The 22,069-nt window shown below is 35.2% G+C and overlaps 2 protein-coding genes across 2 annotated transcripts; one reads left to right on the top strand and one right to left on the bottom strand.

The window, feature by feature from the left end:
• Nucleotides 1-849: 849 nt before the first annotated feature.
• On the bottom strand, nucleotides 850-4,145 carry LOC134273289 (uncharacterized). The gene is made up of 2 exons (XM_062755480.1): nucleotides 3,496-4,145; nucleotides 850-2,688 (listed from the first exon to the last, which is right to left on the bottom strand). The coding sequence occupies exons 1-2, from the start codon at nucleotides 4,007-4,009 to the stop codon at nucleotides 2,285-2,287; spliced, it is 918 nt and encodes a 305-aa protein (XP_062611464.1). The 5' UTR covers nucleotides 4,010-4,145; the 3' UTR covers nucleotides 850-2,284.
• Nucleotides 4,146-8,220: 4,075 nt separating this feature from the next.
• On the top strand, nucleotides 8,221-16,438 carry LOC134273280 (rhodopsin, G0-coupled-like). The gene is made up of 5 exons (XM_062755471.1): nucleotides 8,221-8,323; nucleotides 8,440-8,641; nucleotides 15,247-15,440; nucleotides 15,555-15,925; nucleotides 16,203-16,438. The coding sequence occupies exons 1-5, from the start codon at nucleotides 8,221-8,223 to the stop codon at nucleotides 16,413-16,415; spliced, it is 1,083 nt and encodes a 360-aa protein (XP_062611455.1). The 3' UTR covers nucleotides 16,416-16,438.
• Nucleotides 16,439-22,069: the final 5,631 nt, after the last annotated feature.

The raw sequence follows: 22,069 nt of genomic DNA, 5'->3' as shown, positions 1-22,069 counted from the left end.
CAATTATGAATTAAAAGTATCTTGAACAAGACGTGTTTGTAAAACAGAGATGCCCCCGTGTGGCAACAAATCGAAGGTTAAGCTTTCTCAAATGAAGATCAAATACGTTGATACCTAAAGTAAGGCCTTTTCACAAGAAATACAAATGTGAAATATAAAACCTTAGCAGCACCTGTTCAAAGGGTATAAAGAAGGTAAGGTTTTTAAAGGTAGGACAAACTCTGGGGTCAAGATCAAAGGGTCAAGGTTGTTGGTTTCTAAAAATAGGCCTTGTCTCAAACATTACAAATGGGAAGTATGAAAGCGCTGGCCCTTACCGTTCTAAAGTTATGGCCAAGGTTAAAGTTTGTAAAAAGTAGGCTAAACTCCAAATGGTTTAAAATGTTGATATCCAATGAAAAGTCTTCTCACAAGGATAACATATGTGAAGTATGAAAGCCCTAGCTCTTACCGTTCAAAAGTTATAGCCAACGTTAACGATTTTTCGTAAGTACAGAAATCTCCAAGGTAAAAATTGTTGATTTCAAATGAAAGGCCTTGCCATAAAAAAAGATATTTGATTGATTGATTGATTGTATACTGTTCAACGTCCCTCTCCAGAATACTTCACTGATATGGAGACGTCACCATTGCCGGTGAAGGGCTGCAAATTTAGGCCTATGCTCGGCACTCAGGGCCTTTGAGCAGGGAGGGATCTTTATCGTGCCACACCTGCTGCGACACGGGGCCTCGGTTTATACGGTCTCATCCGAAGGACCGCCCCATTTAGTCGCCTTTTACGACAAGCAAGGGGGTACTGAGGACCTATTCTAACCCGGATCCCCACAGGGTAAAAGATATTTGAAATAAAATTTGAAATAAAAAATTCTTTGTAATTACCGTTTAAAAATAAGGGCCAAAATAAAAGTTTAGATTGTTAGTGTAAAATTGGGTCAAACTCCAAGGTCAAGATCAAAGGGTCAATGTTCTTGATATTAAATGAAAGGTCGTGTCACAAAATTTAATATGCGAAGTATGAAAGCCCTGGCTCTAACCCTTCAAAAATTATGGTCAAGGTTGTATTTTAAAAGTAGGTCAAACTCCAAAGTTAAAGGGTCAAGGTTCTTGATATCAAATAAAAGGTCTTGTCACAAGGATTACATATGTGAAGTATGAAATTCCTAGCCCTTACTCTTCATAGCTTATGGTTAATGTTATAGGTTTTCATAAGTATGGAAATCTCCAAGATCAAGTTCAAATGAAAGGTCTTTTAACAAAGAATACATATAGGAAATATAAAACTCCTGGTATGTACTGTTCAAAAGATATGACCAAAGTAAAAGTTAAGAATTTTTGTGTAAAAGTTGGTCAAACTCCAAGGTCAAGGGATCAAGGTTCTTGATATCAAATGAAAGGTCTTGTCACAAAAATTAAAATATGTGAAGTATGAAAGCCCTAGTCCTATTCCTTCAGAAATTATGGTCAAGATTGTATTTTACAAGTAGGTCAATCTCCAAAGTGAAGGTCAAAGGGTCAAAGTTCTTGGTATTCGATAAAGCATTTTCTCACAAGAATTACATACTGTGTGAAGTATGAAAGCCCTAGCCCTTACCGTTCAAAAGTTATGACCAAGGTTAAAGTTTCTTTATAAGAACGAAAATCTCCAAGGTCAAAAGGTCAAAGTTGTTGGTATCCAAAAAAAGGTCTTTCCAAGAAAATATATATATGAAAAAGTATAAAAGTCCTGGTATCTACTGTTCAAAATATATGGCCAAATTAAAAGTTAAGAATTTTTGTGTAAAAGTTGGTCAAATTCCAAAGTCAAAAGGTCAAAGTTGGTGGTACTCAAAGAAAGGTTTTGTCACAAGGAATACACATGTGAAATATGAAAGTCATAGCTCAAATAAATCAAAAGTCATGGGCAAGGTTAAAGTTTTTGCGGACAGACAGACAGAGAGACAGACGGACGGACATGACAAAAACAATATACCCCCGAAACTTCGTTTACGGGGGGATGAAAATTATCAATATGCAAGGTTGCGAATGTTCTTAAATGTGCAGCTCTTCAACGGCATGTAGTCGTCCCGCTAGGAAATTCAATGAAAGGCTGTCGAAGTGACGTCAGGATGAAAATTATCAGTATGCAAGGTTGCGAATGTTCTTAAATGTGCAGCTCTTCAACGGCATGTAGTCGTCCCGCTAGGAAATTCAATGAAAGGCTGTCGAAGTGACGTCAAAGAGAATGGTCAATTCAAAGAAACTTATAACGGGACCAGAACAAATTGCTACACAACTTAAAAGTCCATTATACTATTGTTTTCATAATCAGAACTCCAGAAAAGTAGGTCTGGGTATCAAACATGGAAAAGTTCTCTGACCTCATCCAAATTTTGTCTCCAACACGAATTTCTGAGACAACGTCCATGCTACCACAATCATGTGTATTTTTATCCTCTGCAATCAAACGCGATAAAACAGTATTCGTATTAAGTACAATAGAGGCATGAGCGCGACTAGCTATCTGGGAGCATATTGTAGCAGAGAACAAGTACATGCCGGAAGTAGGACAGTTAAACTCGTCATCCTCTCTGTTGAAGTGCCCTCCAATATTAGATATTACTTCAGCGAAATTTAGCCTGCTCTTGTCGGTGTAGTTAGCATCTTGTCCTAGATACACGGTGAAGCCAACTGGATATCTTTTCATGCTTTCTGAAATTATATTATTATCAAAAGTGCACAATAAGTTATTCATATTCAAAATTTAAAAGTGCACAATAAGATATTGACATTTTTAAATTTATAATTATATCAAATGTTATTAGAAATGTAAACATTTTCAATAGAAAAATGTGTCTGGAAAATAATGCAGGCCCCCTTGATGTACGTGCTTGCTATTGGTGTAAATATAAAAAGAAGTGGTTATGCTTAGAAATGAAATTATACAGATACGAATGTTAACTGTCAGCAGAGCAAAATTGGACCACTAAAACATAATAAGTTGGAAGAAATGTCATGGAAAAATAAGCATCCTCAGTCTACCGGTCATACCTGCCGGGTATCCCTTGTTATGGTTAGATCCGTATTAAACATTCGGTTTGGAAAAAAGTATTTTAGAAATGTTTTGTAAGAAGAGCATACAGAATAACTACTGACAAGGGAACTATAAACGTGATTCAAGGTCATTTTAAAAGCAATTGTTTGAAGTATGAACTAGATTTGGACTGAAAGAAATGCCATGTAAATATAAACAGAAATTTACAGGAAATCCTCATTGAGCTTGAACCGATATCTGTCAATTTAAGACCTAGGCAAATCATTTTAAATGATTAAATATGAATATGATTACCACGAAATATGCAAAAATAACATTTGTAGAATAGAAATACCCACATTAAATGATCAATGAAGGATAGACACAAAGCAGGCAACTGATACCTAAAGGTAATGTTTTTCTTAGACAAAATCATGCGTGATATGAATTTATATTTTCATTGAACACCTTAAAAGGAGGCTCACCAAAGCGTATTTGCAGATTTTGCGATTCGTTTTTAGCCTTCATTGCTTGATTCTCCAAACCCCTGATTTCCTCATCTAAAAAGTTGTCCTTCCTCTGCTGATTTTCAGATTGTATCAACAACTCTGAGGCATTTCTAGACAACACATTCAATGTTTTATAAAAGTCTCCAAGAGAACTATCCGCTTTGTCGACAATTCTTCCATATTCAGTCAAATTTTGTGAAATGACTTCAGCATCCTCGGATAATTCAGTAAATTTTTTCATCAAATCTGTTACGTCTTTTTTGTAGATGCCCATCATTTCCGAAGAGATGATGGAGACTTTATGTTCTGCATTTAGGAGTTGAATCGACTGTTTTCTGATCTCCTCATACAAATGAGCGGTCTCTGGATTATTGTCCGAAAAACTCTTTTCTTTTCCACTACTTTGAGTAAGAGGTTGACCATATAGACCACCAAAACAACAAGTTCCAAAAATCATTAGCAAAATTCTATATCTTCTGTTTGGAAACATTGTGGTATGTCAAATTAGATACTATAGTAAATCCTTAAAATGTTCTGTAGGAGTTAATCAAACTTTGAGTGTATTGTTTTTCCTTTCACATCTCCGACCTGCCTTGAATGAAACTTAAATAGCAAATTTATAAGGAAGTAAATGTCCCTTGAGCCAAGTCCCGAGAAAACATCAATGTTTGTATTATTTCTATTTCCTGCGACAAGTAGTTGCAATTATAGCTGACATAAAGCTATAATAAAATCTTATCTGAGGACGGAAGTACATGCTTGTGTTTTGATGACTGGTTTGAAAGAAACACTGGCAAACTGAAAGATCTTTGGCATCTATGAGCGGACAATACATGTACAAAAGCTGCAATTGCCGGATTATCCAACTAGGGCTCAGGACACATCCTCACTATGTCCCATATTCGAAATAGACAAAATGAAGCGAAACTGTCAATACAGTTTGGCATAACTTTCGATAACAAAATAAGAACTAAAGGTAAAATAAGGATTAAATTCATTTCAGAAACCTTTTGAGATTATATGTACTTTTTTTGAATAAAATGAATCCATAGGAAGGTATACATGTATATAGCCTTACATGGTGTTCCGTGCCAAAGATAAGCACCCTCTTGGTACAGCAAAGATCTTTTCTCTGTTTGTTTTTTTTTTAGATGAATAGGCTCAGTCGGCAGAGAGCTCGCCCTGTTTTGGGAAGGTCGTGAGTTCGAATCTCAAACTCGACTGATCTAAGTCGATTAAAAGGGAAGCAACCGTTTTTTCGCTTTGCGCTCGGCACCTACAAGTGAAAGTTGCGGGTCCTTCGGATGAGACCTTAAAAACCTAGACCCCGTGTCACGGTAGACGTTGGCACGATAAAGATCCCTCACTACTTAATGTCCGTAAGTGCCAAGGTCAAAACTTTAAGCCCTTCATTGGTATATGGTGACTATATGAGTGAAATATTCTCGAATGGAAGTAAAACAACATATAATCAACCAATCAAATAGGTAATATTAGGTCCTTTCCCTTTAACTTAATTCCTATTTTACTGTTTGGACATTATTTGTTGACGAGTCCGACTAGAGGAAAGATGATACAAATAATAATTATTGTTAATAAAAATCTTGAAAAATAACAACTCCAGTCATGTCCAAAGAAGTAAAATGAATAACTTTAACCGTATAGATTTTATATTTTCATTCTAAGATTCACAAAAGAGGGATTTAAAGTGACAAATTAAAACCGTTGTATACTAGATTAGTAAGGAAGATATGTACGTACTGATGTTATTATCCTATGTTTCTTGAAAGATTGGAATGTCAAGGTCTATTTGGGCTTGTGAAGGATATGAAGATAACGAACACTATTCAATATCAAAGTCCATAGAACAATACAAAATAAGAACAGAGCAAACACGGACCTCTAAAACATCAGAGGTGGGATCAGGTGCCATCGAGGAGTGAGCATCCCCTGTGTGCTCCTTGTCATGATAGGGAAATAACGGAAATATCCGTCGTAAATTCAGTGTATGAATAATGGACTAACAAGTAGTTTGAAAAGTCAGTCAGCAGTTGACTGAATGATAAATTGTATTTGCTGACAAGGTCATTGTATCGATCATAGAACTTACGAAATGATGACTTTAAACGAGACTGCTGATATTCTTGTTTCATCAACTTGTTTGTCAATGATTTATCTTGTTTTAGAAATTGTTCATACGTACAGTATGCTCTTGCGTATCGAATCAACTGAGATATATAAACGCCGTATGCAGGTGATGAAGGTATATTGCTGCATACGTAAGGGAAGTTGACGATAGTGAAGTTAGTCATCACGTTTATAGCTTGGTTGTTAGATTACCATTAACGTCTTTCTCAAGTATCATATCCAAGTATAAAAAAGATGTGTTAGACTCTCGGGTATCTTTTATCTCAAGCTCACTAATATATATCATATTGACATAGGAATGGAAATTACCATTTTTAATTCACAATACATCGTCGATATATCTAAATGTTGAATTGAAGACTACAGCAAGTGTTTTCTTTATTTCACAAATTTTGCACAAATTCTGCTTCATATAAATACAAAAATAGGTCTGCTAATAACGGAGCGCAATCGGTACCCATGGGAATTCCAAAAGATTGTTGGAAGACCTGGTCTCCAAAAACCATACAGATAATGTCAATCAAAACAAGTCCGGACGATTTCGAAATAAGGAAGTCAAGAACGATAACTGAAAGTTGCTATAAATGTACATCTAGTACACGTAATTATTTTTCTGTCCAATCAGACAACAGCATTTTTACACACCCCAAAACATGTTTTAAAAGAACAAAAAGATAACACGTGCTTTTGTTTTTCTTCCTCAAAAACATTTTTTTAACAAAAAATCTGTTAAGATTTTTGAAGAATTTTCACAAATTTTGCACACATTTTTATTCTGAAAAAAATAATGCATATAAATGTAATCGTTTACGGAAAATACCAGTTAGCTCTTATCAAGTTCAATTTTAACATTTACCAGAATAACTAATATGTTGGTAAATATAATTTTGCTTAGCCGTCCGATTTTCATCGATAATGCTTAAATTCCCATGTGTTTATCGAATTACACATATAGTTTTAAATTATCACGGGTTTCATGAGGGCATAAGGAAAGGCGTACCGGTATAACGTGGAGAAAAAAGAGTACTGTAATTATACATGAATGCGTTTTATCCCAATATCTTAATATCAGAAACTGCATTGAATTTTTGTAAAAACACTGGAAAAAATAATAAAGATGATATCTTTTCTATAAGATATGTCCGGTCCAAAACGTGGAAAAATTGCCGTAACCACACAGATTTTTATCCCAATATGTCAATCAGAAACACAAGCATCTTTTGATGTCACATTCAGAGTACCCGTGTGTGCAATCAGAATGTGTTTTAACAGAATAATTTTGCAAATGACCAATGACTAAGTACTAAGTAAATTTACGAATTCCATTTTTATTGATAAAGCAGCTGTCATTGATATTAAAAAGCCTGGACTTTAATTTTTCGTGGGGAATGGTTGTGTATAAAGTTGAAAAGTCGTGTAAGTTTTTAAGCTGTTGATTTTGATATTGTGATTTCAAATTGTCTAAAAGTTTTTTGGAATTTTTGAGTATCCACATCTGATTCACACCAAATCTTGAATATATTGTTGTACAGTACTCTTAAAGTTTCTCATTCACTACTGTTAATTTCTTAGTGAGGAGTAAAGAAAGAGGCTTGGTAGAACTTTTACTGGAACCCGCAATCTATCTTTGAAAGAATTTTTATGAAGTTTCGAAATCTAAGATATATATGGTAGTTCAAAATCGTTTTGGCTCTTGGGGGTATTCGAAACTGACATATTATTTTGAAGAATTTCTTCCTTAGAAAGAGAACTACATGTATGAGTATAAGTTGGATTACCATTTGTAGAATTAAATTCTAGTTCTTCTAAAATACCATTTATATAAGGAGCCTTACAAACGAAAACAATGTTGTTACCTGCTTTGTCAGCAGGGACCAGTACTTACTGATCATGTAATCTATTAGATTCTTTTTTCACTTCTGGATTGTTGAATACAGAAGGATAGATGGTTTTCATAGTGCCCTTCAATCTTTTTATACGCGATTTTAACATGGACCTGATACATTTAATCCATTATGACAAAGTGTCAACGTCTTTGTCATACATGTATTTGGCCCATCGTCTGGCATAATCTTCAACATATGTTTAAGACAAGTATTACATCAGCAATACTTTCGGAAGATTCCCATTCAATCACAGCTAAATAAAATGCATATTATTTGACTCTTTTAAAACCTTAACTGATAAATTATTTCGCAATTACCGTGGTAATGTATACCAAACATTCTTGTCTGATAATGAAAGTCAATTGTATAATGTACAAAAGAGAGTATATATTTTATACAATTTGAATATTTCAAAGCATTTCCTGATCTTTTACCACTCTTACATTCAATGGACAATGATCCATGGATTAAGATTATTAAATACCTGACAATCACCGTACTCATATTTGTGAATTGACAAATTGCATTCATTTCCACAAAACGATTTCAACGTAACACATTGCATCATTATCACTTGGAAAACTAGTCATTTTGCCGATATTGCGTCAATGCCATTTCTTTTGTCTCTGCAAAGGAAACACCGCAGTTCAACACAAACCACAGAATAATGAACAATTCAGCAATTTTGCTCCATAACGTGTCGTTGGTGGTGCAGACTGCTTTACCTTCGAACCTTTACTACTTTCTTGCCGCCTACTTAACATTAACAGGTAAATGTTGTTGTATTGAACAAATCACTTGGTATACTGATTAATTTAAAGTGTAACAAAGTTAAAACAAGTAAAAACATATATGAATTTAATTCTTATCAAATGATGGTTTTAAGGATACAATATCCAAAGTTCTTTTTTTTCTTTTATTTTAGCTATAATTTCATTTTGCGGGAACTCTCTAGTCATATACATTTTTACAAGGAGTCGTCTTGCAAGGTATTCTGTAAACATCTTCATGGTCAACATCGGAGTAGCCAATCTTTTTGAGTCGCTCCTTGGATATCCGATGGCAATCATATCAAACATTTATTGTGGGTGAGTACATTTCTCTCCATATTAGAATTTACATTAAACGCATTTAAATATGATAGGCTAAATATTAATGTGGTGAACTTTTTTTAGTAACTTAACTATTGTGTGATGTCAAAATACTGCATACATGTACATGCATATGTATGTTTTTAAATCCATTCGAAAATTTTCAATATATTGGGTCACCGATGATTGCCAATGGAACTCTGCAGCTGAGTTTTGTACTCGGAAACTGAGCAGTTAGGATATTCTTTCGTGTAAGTATCAATAGTGACATATCCGAAGAATCGAACACATTATTTGTTCGTCAGCGTGATGACCATTTAATTTTCCCCCGCTTTTGCGTTTTTGGGGACATTAAATCTCATTCGTCTGTGAGTCCGTCATAAAAAAAACTTTGACCTTGCCCATAACTTTTGAGTTAGTGGAACTATGGCTTTTCATATTTAACTAAGTCTTTTATCTCAGATTCCCCAAAGACAACAAAATATATATTTATTTATTGTGGCACATCTGGCCGCGGTGATTCATTGCAGGGGCTACCACAGGGCTGCCCCTCAAAACAATAAACAAACAATACCAAATATGTGACGGCCCAAAATTGGGCGGATCCAGCACTGGGTATGTCACAAGTGCGTGGACGTCACCAAAACATGTACAATAAAATCCATAGTCAATTACCCTTAAACAATAAAATCCATAGTCAATTACCCTTAAACAGTCAAAGTATTATCCAATGCCCTCTAATCAATATCAATCAATATTGCATATTCAATTTAAATTTAATGTACAAATTCAACAGTTCAATTTCAATATAACAATCAACCAATGTAATGAGCTTGATGTGTTGCACTCCTCCAATTGCGTTGAGGTGTGACGGATTACCAAACGCCAACTAACATCACCGCGACATGGACTGGACTTGAATCAAAACTGGACATCTTCATGCGATCCGCTAAAAGAATACAAAAGAAAGCAGCCAGCAGTATCGGTTGGGAGGGTGGGTCAAATAATATCAAGAGCAGTTTTTTCCTACATAAAAAATGTGACCTTACACTTTTCTGGAATCTTCTAGAAAGGAAGTTGAATTACGTAATATTAAACTTTACCTAAATGGACTATGATTATCCGGAAAGCTTGACACTTATAATTCTATGTAGATGTACCCCATCTTGGTGAAATAACCCACTATGTTTACCCTCAAATTGTAAATGTTTTATGTAGGCCCCAGTGCCGCCCCACCCTGTGATGTAATCACCCTAATTGCTTCCCTGTTAATTCTTGCCCTGGCCTTTTCCATCGCTTTGACATTGCTAGAGTAACGCCATACATACCTTGGGAGCATACTTGACCAAACTATTTTTGAATTGGGGAATAATTTAGATACCTGTGACAATGTTTCTTTGATATGTAGCAATAAGTCCTGCAACTTTAGAAGACCAATATTGTTATCCCCACAGTGAACTATAACAAGATTGGGTTGGTCTTCTAATCTCTGTAGGAGCTTCAGTTTAGGTACCAGTTGACTCAATATCATACCCCCATAGCCCTGCCACCATATGTGTGTGTTAGGCACATTTAGATTGTGACCCCCTGTTCTTGTTGTTAAAAAGGCTCTCTTCACGATTGATGATCCAACGATCCAAACTTTAAAATTGCCTGAATTAAAAACTAGATGAATGTCAAGATTTGAATGATTAACGAATGTATGAACAATAAGCATTAGAACGCCATCTCCCCGAATTTTGAATAACCTCCCTTGATGCCCCTTGCTGTGCAAGCGTTGTTGCTGCCCCTATTCGAAATGCGTGTGACTTATAATTTCTACTATCAATTCCCGACATATTTAGAACTTTCTCTAATATTGAACTGAACTGGAAGCGAGTTACCGGTTTTCCTGAATAATGACAGAACAGAGGGCCCATACCTGTCGGACGCTCTTGTAAGTACACCTGCATCGCTCTAACTGGACACATAACCCCATATGATGCCTGAACGCTCAATTTCACCCCTTTACCCATTTGATCTGTTTTTGACTGCCTAACATTAATAATCACTTTATTGGCCCATAACGTAATATCTTCAACTTGCAAAATGGTTCTAACTGTATTGCCCTTAGAAATTGCAATTTCACCTATTCTAAGAAAGGCATGAAATGTGAGCAAGAAAGCTGCCTTATATAACACCGTTTCATATTCACTGCTACAAATTACCTGAAGTTTGGGTATTGACACACATAATATATCTCAATGTAATTGGTAAACGACTATCCCCCCCAGGATTTGATCGCTTCATGCCCTGCAAAAGTTTTTGCACTACAAAGGTCTTTGCAGGGTCATCTAAGCCTTTGCTTTTACAATTAAAGCTGATTGCTGACATATATGACTTGGCTGTTGAGTGTTTATAACCCCTTAATGAGAGTTGGGCAATAAACATATGTATGTGTGTATCCGGTGGCGGCCAAGTTGGGCACAACCCCTGTTCACTGCGAAAATGTTCAAAGGCTTGCATTCCCACGGTGTATGCCTGCCAGGTATTGGCCGACATAGATGTATTGAACAAACGGTCTACTTCATTTGAGAGAGTAATTTCTGGAATTGCTCCGGTATGGTCTGCGGCTCCCGGTCTGCTGCTGGTGCAAGGCGCCTGAAAATTTCCCACTTTTTGCGGGATATTGAATCAGCAATACAATTACGTTTACCTGGTATGTGATTAGCTTTGAATTGTATATTACATCTTAACAATGCTAACATTAGGGGCCTGACTAATGACATAATTCTCTCCGACTGTGATGATTGCTTATTTAATATGTGAACTAAAGCTATATTGTCTATGAAAAAATTAATTTTTTTATTTTGCAATCTTTTCCCCCATACCAGTACTGATAACACTATGGGTATCAACTCCAAAAATGTAATATCCCTCAATATTGCTGAATTAGCCCAATCTGCAGACCACTGAAAAAAGACCCACTCACCCTTAAAATAGCAACCACAGCCTAACTCTACTGACCCTGCACTGTCTGTAAAAAGTTCAAGTGCCTCCGAAGAACTCCATTGACTATCCGGAAAATAAACCACCCCATTAAAGTCTTTTACAAATTCAAGCCATGTTTTCAAATCCTCCCGCATTGGCCTAGTTATTCTTAAGTGTAGATATGGTTTGTCTAGACTACCCATTGCGTTGTAGAAACGCCTATTAAATGCTCTGCTTCCGGGTATCGCCTTACTAAAAAAGTTTAACTTGCCCACCAAGCTTTGTAGTTCTGACAATTTAATTTTTTCTTTGCCTACCCAAAACTGAAGTAATTGAGTAAGTTCTTCAACTTTATCATGGGGGATTCTAATCTGCATTTTAATAGTGTCAATAAGCAGGCCAAGAAACACTAAGCAAGTGGTAGGTGCTACTGTCTTATCCCTATTTAGGGGAACCCCAATATCAACGCAAACCTCCTGGAAAGTTTGCATAAGCCTTTTACAATCTTCAGTGTTGGCCCTACCAATAAAAATGAAATCATCCAAATAATGATGCAGTGTTTCCATCCCAGTTTTATCCCTCACTACCCATTCTAAGAATGTTGAAAATGTTTCAAAAATTTTGCATGAAATAGCACACCCGAAAGGTAAACATTTGTCTAAAAAGTATTTCCCATTAATATACATTTCCAGTAATTCAAAATCAGCTGGATAAACCCTAAGAAGCCGAAATGCACTTTTAACATCACATTTTGCAATGACTGCCCCCTTTCCCATTTTACTCATTGTTTGTACCACTGTGTCAAAGGATGTATACTTAACAGCAGTGTAAGCTGGATCGATATTATGATTTATGCTGATTGACGGTGGGTGTGAAAGATGCATTATCATTCGCCAACCGCCATCAGCTTTCAGGACCACTCCTACTGGGGATACGTGCAAATTGTGTACTGGTTGACTTTCATATGGGCCTGCCACCCGCCCCTCCTTAATTTCATTATCTATTTTTTCTTGTAAATTATCAGCATGTTGAATTGCGGATACTAAGTTTTTGCTAAACACCGGACTGCGTGGGCCTGTATATTGTAACTTGAAACCCTTAATCAGACCCTCCCTTAGAAAAATGGCCGCCGACTTATCAGGGTAGTTATCCAAATATTTGCATACTGTCTTGCTTGTGGCCCTGGTTGCCTTCTGGCCTGAAACTGGTATTGACTTTGAAAATGTTGTTGCTGCCCTGCTGTGTTGGACCGAAAGGTACGATTGATATTGGGGAAATTTGGAGCCGGAGTTGTTTGTGCATTTACGCAAAGTAATGCGGGGTGCATTTCACCGCACTTCGTACAGCGATGTGCATATGTGCACTGTAACCTTGTGCACTTACCCTTGTAATTGTAATCGAAGCATTTGTAATATGTAGATGTCCTTTGACTATTGATTGTTACAGCGGGTGACATGTAGACAAGCCACAATTCGTTATCAATTACCCCCCAATTACCATTTGGATTCAACGCCATGCGTAACCTGAACTGCTCGTCATATGTAACCCAACCCTTTGATTTCTCAGCCCCTAATCTGACATCATGCAAGTACTTGAGCAATTGCTTTGTTTTATTTGGGTGCGCTGTGAGATAAATACTAAAAAAAAAAATCAAAAAGGCATCGGTCCACTTTTCAATTGAAGTGATTTTGCTAGCTTGCTTTGGTTGAGCAATTATGTGGCCCTGCGCATCCATAGTTAATGCTGATACCTGTAACTTACTAGGGTCCCTAACCAGTAAATTAGCAAAGTTCACATACTCCCCATTAGCTATTTTTTGTTTGGTTGAGTTATCAACATGATAGCGTAATGAAAATTGCGTTGAATTTGTCATAGAAGGTTGCACTGAGCTTGACAACGCCGTTTGCATGCCAATACTACTCTCAACAGTACCTTTAGGACCGCTAGCTTCCGCCTGTGAAGTACTGGCATTCGTCTCCGGTACCATGGCTCCCTGTTGTTGTGTTACAGCATTGTTTGGTAAGGCTGTTTGGGATGCTGCGGAGACAATCCAAGCTGGGGAAGTTCTACCACCTGTGATGTCACCGGCGCATTAGCTGCTGGGGGTGTTTGTACCGTCAATGCTGAAGCCGAGGTTGAAACCTGCGCAGGTTGGGCCGTGGGCTGCGGCGCTTCCATCCGTGCCCTTTTTGCACTCCTCCGTGTCGATATGACTGACTTGAATTTTGCTTTAGGCATTTTGCTCAAATTAAATGAAACTAAAATTATAATTTGACAAATACAATGCAAAAAAAATATTGCAAAAAATTTCAACTACGTGTTGCACACAAATCGATCAAAAATCGACGTTTAAAATAACCATCGATGCAAAATCTGCTTTAAAACACCATACAATTATCTTTTATTTTCATTTAAAATTCCTTAAAACTCCTTACAATTATCAAATTCAAATAATATCAAGAGCAGTTTTTTCCTACATAAAAAATGTGACCTTACACTTTTCTGGAATCTTCTAGAAAGGAAGTTGAATTACGTAATATTAAACTTTACCTAAATGGACTATGATTAACCGGAAAGCTTGACACTTATAATTCTATGTGGATTTAATTTTTCCGGAATTATAAAATTAATAGGTCACTTCCATAAACTCACATATTCGAGACAAGCTCGCATATGTGGTGGTGTATTACCTTTGTGTACCAAATTCGACCTATTGACCATGGAGTTTGACCCACTCTTACACAAAAAATCCAAACTTTTATTTTGGTCTTAACTTTTGAACGGTTGATACTAGGACTTTTATATTGGTATTCTTTGTGGCAAGACAGTTCATTGGATACCAACATCTTTGACTTTTGATCTTGACCTTGAAGATTTCCGTACTAATCTTGGCCATTACTTTGAACGGTAAGGGCTAGGGCTTTCATATTTCAAATATGTAATTCTTGTGAGAAGAACCTTATTTGAATACCAAGACCTTTGACCTTGACGTTTGACCTTTGTTTTTAAATTTTAACCTTGGCCATAACTCTTAAACGGTTAGAGCTAAGGCTTTCGTACTTCACACATGTAATACTTGTGACAACATGTGACAAGACCTTTCTTTGGAAACTAACAACTTTGATCCTTTGATCTTGGAGTTTGCCCTACCTTTCAACAACTTATCCTTAGCCATAACTTTTGAACAGTTAGTGTTAGGGCATATACGCCATCATATTTCTTGTGAGAAGACCCAACTTTGGGTACCAATATATTTAATTTTCATTTAAGAAAAGTTTAATCTTCGCTATGTTGACATAAGGGGGTCATCAGTGTTTCACAAACACATTTTGTTACTTATAACTTTTAATTGAGAAGAGATAGGGCTTTGAATTCATTTTTGACATCTGCATTACCTGTGACAAGATATTTCCGAGCATGCTATGATTTTTTTCCCCTTGACCTTCACGAATTACCTATTTTGACCTATTTTAAAAAATAATCAATTTCGTTGATAATTTCTAAATGACTTATGATAAACCGTTCATATTTGACACAATATTTCACCAAAAAAATCTCACCCATGGAGCACAATTCTTTGAATTTGCTTGTTTTAAATCTCGTCTATGATTTTGTACAAACCTTACTTTTAGGTGGTATTTTGGTGATTTGGGTTGTCAGCTGTATGCCTTCTTTGTGTTTTCGGGTGCAGTTTGTAACATTATGACGTACGCATTCCTCGGAATATACCGTTATCTTCTGGTTTCTAGTCCAGAATGTAAGTATACGTTACTTGCCTTCCTAGTAAAATATAAACATACCCGCAATATTATCAATGTTTTAATTGGTTAAATAATAAGTACTTTGAATTGGTTCCGAATTCATTGTTAAAATTATGCGCCGTCAAAATTCATTTAATGAAATTATTTTTAAAATTTGCATATTTGACAATTTTTCTTATTAAATTTTGCAGCCGAGTTTGTGCGTGTTGAGAAAGTTGGATTAACTATAGTACTCACGTGGCTGTACGCCTTTCTTTGGAGCACATTCCCTTTTATTGGGTGGGGGAAGTACGGTATAGAACCGTTCGGAACTTCCTGCTCCATAGACTGGATGAGTAAATCAGAGGACACCCGCTCCTATATTATGTCCGTTTTCATCTTTGTTTTTATGTTACCTGTTGGTATTATTATAATATTCTACTACAAAGTTTCTGTAAAGATCAGGAACACAGTTTCGATCTCTCTAGATGGGGACACGGGAACTAGTATTTCAAACCCACGGCATGGAGTTAGAACCGAAGGCAGGGTTATACAAGATACTGTGTTAAAGGTAAATGAACAAAGTCAATTATTTTTTTTATCTATTTTAAAAAGATAAGTATTAATAGAATTATTTTTCTATATTCTTAACTTTTGTTAGTAGGGTAGGGAAAGGAATCGTATAAATTCAATTTACGTAAGTGGATAACCATGTTAGTAAAATTCGATATCCTACTTGTACAAAATGGGGTTAAAATATCTTACAAGAACGCATTCTTTACTTAAGAGAATACATGTAATAATTAATTTTTCAATACATTCTAATTTAATTTTACATCATTTTTCAGAACATCGGCAGATCAATGATTGCTTTTCTTGTCGCATGGGTTCCATATGCTTGTGTTGCTATTCTGGTGACAATTGGAGTGAACATTTCCATATACTTTTCAATTATCCCAACATTTTTTGCAAAGACACAAACAGCCGTCAATATTTTTGTTTATGCAGCTGGTTTTCCGGATTTTCGAACCGAGCTAAAACGATTGATTTGGAAAGGTTAAGATATTGTTCATTTGCAAAATAATGTATACATTGTTAGATATACGTACTATTTTAATTAACATGATTATTTTTAGCACTCTTATTACTTTAAAAAATTATAGAAAATAAATAGTAAACTTTAATGAGTAGATCTCATTTTTCAAGAGATTTTTCATTATTCACGAGGATTTAGTTGTATTTTTACAATAAGAAATTCGTGAACAAAAAGTTCATAATAAAACCCAATCGATGTGTCAACAAGACATATACATGTACAGAGACTCTTTAAAAGTTATGTAAGTTATGTCAATTTTATACATACTTTAGACGTATATTCATCGTACTGTATTTTTTGTAGAATCATTAAGTGCAGTGTAATACTGCATTTGAACAATTACATGTATGACTCATTGGATACTTGTTACACTTAGCGGGCATTAAACTGAACTTTTCACCCGATAAAATGACGCACGGATATCAGCTAATTTTTGTATCATAAGTGAAAGTAATGACAGATCAAAATACTTCCGATAACTACATCAAGTTGCTTATGAAATACCATAATGTTTATTGACTAATAATTCGTAAGAAATGATTTTGCTTTGTATTTTGACTGATACAGCTGACATTGCTTATGCATGTTAATATCAATTCTCTGTAATTATCAAACAATATCAATAATGCTTGGCCACGCTACATTTTCAATTTCTATGAAACTTTTTGTGTGTACTCAAATTGTCACATCATTAATGGTTTTGTATTTTTTTATTTCAAAAAATATCTCGATGTCATGGTAACAGAACCTATTGTTTCCCCTGTAAATTCCTCCTAAACTTTGACAAAAAAAAACGTGATTTTGTAAGTTTTACTGAATAAAAATGAGCTTAAAAGAAACAAGAGAATGGGAAAATCTACTTTTGCTTCAAAACTGCCATTATTCCTCTCTAATATAACAACATATTTTTTTAAAAACTGTAATTCTACATAATGGCTTAACAACGCTTAGCTTTGGGGATTTTGGCATTTTGCCAAATTGAGAAAATTACCATTTTAGACCCTTTTTCAAAGCGATTTTTTAATACTTTGCACACTGATTTGAAATTCAGGAAACAGTGCATTGTATATATGGTACATAAGTTAGTTTCAACACATTAAAATATTTATGGGACACTTAAATATTTTTTTTTAAAAAGCTGATGAAAAATTAGCCAAAATCTGCAAAATTTCCGTATTTCAAGGAACATATGCACATTTCATTAAGTTCATATAGAAAAGAAATGTTCCTTTCTACCTGTTTTGATGTCATTTACAGTAAAATTAGTCCATATCTATGAGAAGTGTCATGTAAAAGTATTCACATCCCATTTCCAAGAGCATTAATACATGTAAATCTGTTCTTAGATAGGAGAACTGTGAACACCTGCACAAAATGCCCCCCCCCCCCACCCCTTTCCGTAAAATTGACAATTTTGAAGTACATGTAGACTAAGCAGGGTATGTTTCAAGTTTCCTGAAACTATCCCCTTAGATTGAAACTAATATGAAATAAAATAATTTTCCCTATCCATTCTCTATTACTATAACAGGAATGCAAGATTTGTTACCATGGAGACAGGAATACCAGATTTATAACCAAAATGGCTGCGTTTAACGTAACAATATTCCCAAAACTATACACTTATTTACTCTTTTATAAAACCTGTTAATGAGTTAAATGTGAATGTGAACTAAATTTTTTGGCATCTTAAATTTGCATCTTTATGATGTTGCAAAAATATAATGCATTTTGTAATGCTATGTCAAATAATTGCAAAACCTTGTGGCTTTTACTTTTTCAAGATTTAGTCAAACTTGAAAAATTCTGAAATGAAACTAAAACACGCAGGACATTCATTATTCTTTACTCATTTCAACTTGTTACTTTGTATAATTATTTATTAAATTTATGGGCAACTGCAAACCACAGATACTTTGAATGAACAGAAGTCAAAAATTTACCCCCCCTTCTGATTTTTTCTTTTAAAACTTATGAAACACGGCTTTAAACTTGAGAAAAATTACATTGGTTTAAAAAAAAATCACATCCTCTTGGGTAAGTTATCTTGGATTTAAACATAAATATCCAACAATGGAAAACTTTAAACATAGTGTTTGGCATCTAATTAATAATTAGGTTTGCAATGGATCTTTTGTATTCTGTAAAGTCAGTTGAAACAATGCCCCCCCCCCTCCCCCCCATGAGACACTGTCCCCCACAAGTATCATTTTAAGGAAGTTCTTCCTTTCATTTTACTAGGTTCCTGCCAACATCTCCTCACACCGACTATATCAATCTCCTTTTCTTTTTTTTTCACATATAAATATAAATTCTGAAAACAAGAGAACTTTTCGCTTTTTTTTTAATTTTTTATATATGCAACATTTAGAGTACATGTATTCTCAACTACGGTACATATCATTAGATTTACGTGACAAATTCTGCTGTTTCTGCTACTCTGAAAATCTTGTCTCTGATTTTTCAATTTTAGAGTTTTTGTTGGTCAGGCATGTACCAGTAATGACCTACATTGACGTACGCAAGTAACACTGATAATTAGTTAATGAGAATTATGCTGAGTTGAGTTTTTTTGGCAAGGTACAGGATAAAGCTTGATAAGTTCTAAAACATATTGTTACACAGCATAAGATTTGAGGATGCCATCACATAATATGATAAACATGTTCCTACTATATTTGAACTTTGACATCTCAAACACCGATATCTTGAAGACAGTAGGTACAAGTACCCCTGGTATGTTGAAGTAGGTTGGAATTCAGCTTTCACTTGCCTGGTTTCAAACCTAAAATATGGCATCCCTTCTCAACCTGCAATGGTAAATAATTCCTGCACTTTCCCATATACACTGATTTCAAGCTAATTAAATGTGTATGTAATCCTTTAGAAAGTTGTTTTCTTTATTCTAGTATAATAATTCTTCTGTTACTGGACAGGTATTAAATTTTGTTTAAAAAAAAAGAAATAAGCAAGGTTTAAATTTAGATAGAAAACTGAAATATTTTTTTAACAATTTAAGGACAGATGATACAAACAAACTTTTGTCAAAGAATTTGAAAATAACAACTGGGGTCATGTTTAAATCAGTAAAATTAATAACTTTCTTCAAGTACGTTTTAATTTTTAATTCATATTTGCATAAAAATGGAATTTGAAGTGAAAAATGTTTGTATAGATTAATAAGGATAGTTTCAAGAGGGCGCGCAGACTTTTGAACATCACAGAAGGTTTACAATTTCTTAATATTCTAGAAATCTATTAATAGCATCATTGGCAATTAAATTACGCCAAAAAACATATACCAATCCAGGCATCCATTTTTTGTTTGTATCATCTGTCCTTAATTTACTTTCATATTTCAAGAATGGTTACCTTGAAAAGAACAAAATCTAGGCTGTTCACTTTCTTGCAGAATGCACTTGAACTTCAGTCATGGCCTATTTGGTCCTATTTTGGTTTACTGGTCTTACTTTTTCTTTATTCATTTTATATGGTAAATCCTTTGATGAAAAAATGATGAAAATAATTATTTTCCTAAAAACATGATCAAAAGGAAAATTCATTTCATTCATACACAGATATGTTCATGTGTGTGATCATTTTAATAGTAGTGAATATTTGCCTGAGTATCAAATAATTTGTTTAGAATATTATAAAACATGGTCAGTGTGTATAAAACAAATATCATTATAAATCAGAGGTGAATATTCTACATGTACATGTATATAGTTTTATTATACCCTCTGCTTGAAAAGTGGTAGGGTATACTGTAATCGGTATGTCCGTCTAGCTGTACGTCCATCTGTCTGTACGTCTGTCTGTCTGTTACGCTTTAGGGTACCCATCTCTTATTATCCGCAACTCCTCTTATACCATTGCAGTGAGTGAAATTTAATGAACCTTTCACAGAATCTGTATTACATATTGCCATTGTGCACCTCCTATTTTACTTTTTGATTCGACACATATTTTGGGTTTCCCGGCCACAGTAAAAAATGGATTTGTCATCAGTTATAACCATATGGGAGGCAGGGGGTATCATTTAGTGAGCTCATTGCTCACAGTACCTCTAGTTAAATTTTGTTTTAACACTAATACATATGTACAAGTGTACATATGTATTAGTGTTAAAACAAAATTTAACTAGACAAGTGTACATATATATTTTTTACTGTTTGCTATTTGAAAAGATTATTATTATTCACACAAAATTGAACTATAGATTATTTATACAGTACCGGTACTTCACAGGCGAATGAAAGAGTCTATATAAACAAAAATAACTCAATATTTCCAGTGCATTCTTAACCTAGATCTATTTTGTCAATACATATAGTGCAGTTTTGGATATATATAATAAATTTAAAGTTTAAAAGATAGAAGCTATTAAATAAAACAATGACATCAAAACAAACATGCTGTTTTCCTATTTTCTGCTTATGAACAGGTCCAGCACAATACCCCGATAAGAGGCCCAGGGGCCACAGCGCTCACCTGAGCACATCGGGCTTGAATTTATCCCCCCCCCTCCAGGCGTTCATCATTTGAACAAATTAGAATCTACACTACCTGAGGATGATTCCATATAAATATCACTAATCATAGCTTTGAAGTACTTGAAAAGAAGATTTTAAAAGGTTTCCCTATATATCCCTATGTAAAACTTGGGTCGGCCATTTGGGCCCCACCCTAGCCCCGGGGGTCATGATTTGAACAAACTTGAATCTACACTACCTGAGGATGATTCCACATGAGTTTCATCTTTCCTAGTCCAGTGGTTCTCGAGAACAAGATTTTTAAAGATTTTTCTAATATATTCCTATGTAAAACAAGGGTCGGCCATTTTGGCCCCACCCTTGCCCCAGGGGTCATGATTTGAACAAAGTTGAATCTACACTACCTGAGGATGATTCCTCATGAATTTCATCTTTCCTGGCCTAGTGGTTCTTTAAAGATTTTTCCTATATATTCCTATGTAAAACTTGGGTCGGCCATTTTGGCCCCACTCTTGCCCCGGGGGTCATGATTTGAACAAACTTGAATCTACACTACCTGAGGATGATTCCACATGAGTTTCATCTTTCCTGGCCCAGTGGTTCTGGAGAAGAAGATTTTTAAAGATTTTTCCTATATATTCCTATGTAAAACTTGGGTCGGCCATTTTGGCCCCACCCTTGCCCCGGGGGTCATGATTTGAACAAACTTCAATCTACACTACCTGAGGATGCTTCCACATGAGTTTCATCTTTCCTGGCCCAGCGGTTCTGGAGAAGATTTTTTAAAAATGCCATTGATTTTTAACAAATTCATGATTATCTCCCCTTGGAAAAGGACGTGGCCCTTCATTTGAACAAAGTTAACTTGAATCCCCTTCACCCAACAATACTCTGTGCCAAGTTTGGTCGAAATTGGCCCAGTAGTTCTTGAGGAGAAGATGAAAATGTGAAAGGTTTACAACGACGACAACAACAACAAGAGGCCCATGGGCCACATCGCTCACCTGAGCACTGTGGCTAGGAAAAAGTAGAAATTAATGGTTTATTATTGAAAAGTTTATATCCAAAAGTAGTCCCATGACCAATCATGGATTTGCTATTCTTTAGAAGATAATTTTTAAAG

Source organism: Saccostrea cucullata, unplaced genomic scaffold, assembly GCF_032062105.1.
Source record: "Saccostrea cucullata isolate Sc308-1 unplaced genomic scaffold, CSIRO_AGI_Scuc_v1 ctg153, whole genome shotgun sequence".
NCBI lineage: Eukaryota > Metazoa > Mollusca > Bivalvia > Ostreida > Ostreidae > Saccostrea > Saccostrea cuccullata.
This window is presented reverse-complemented; position numbering and strand designations above follow the sequence as displayed.

Coding starts and splice junctions, on each gene's coding strand:
- LOC134273289 (XM_062755480.1), bottom strand. CDS start 4,009: ATGTTTCCAAACAGAAGATATAGAATTTTGCTAATGATTTTTGGAACT. Junction 2,689..3,495: donor AAATCTGCAAATACGCTTTG/GTGAGCCTCCTT, acceptor ATATAATTTCAG/AAAGCATGAAAAGATATCCA.
- LOC134273280 (XM_062755471.1), top strand. CDS start 8,221: ATGAACAATTCAGCAATTTTGCTCCATAACGTGTCGTTGGTGGTGCAG. Junction 8,324..8,439: donor CGCCTACTTAACATTAACAG/GTAAATGTTGTT, acceptor GATGGTTTTAAG/GATACAATATCCAAAGTTCT. Junction 15,441..15,554: donor TATTATCAATGTTTTAATTG/GTTAAATAATAA, acceptor AATTTTTCTTAT/TAAATTTTGCAGCCGAGTTT.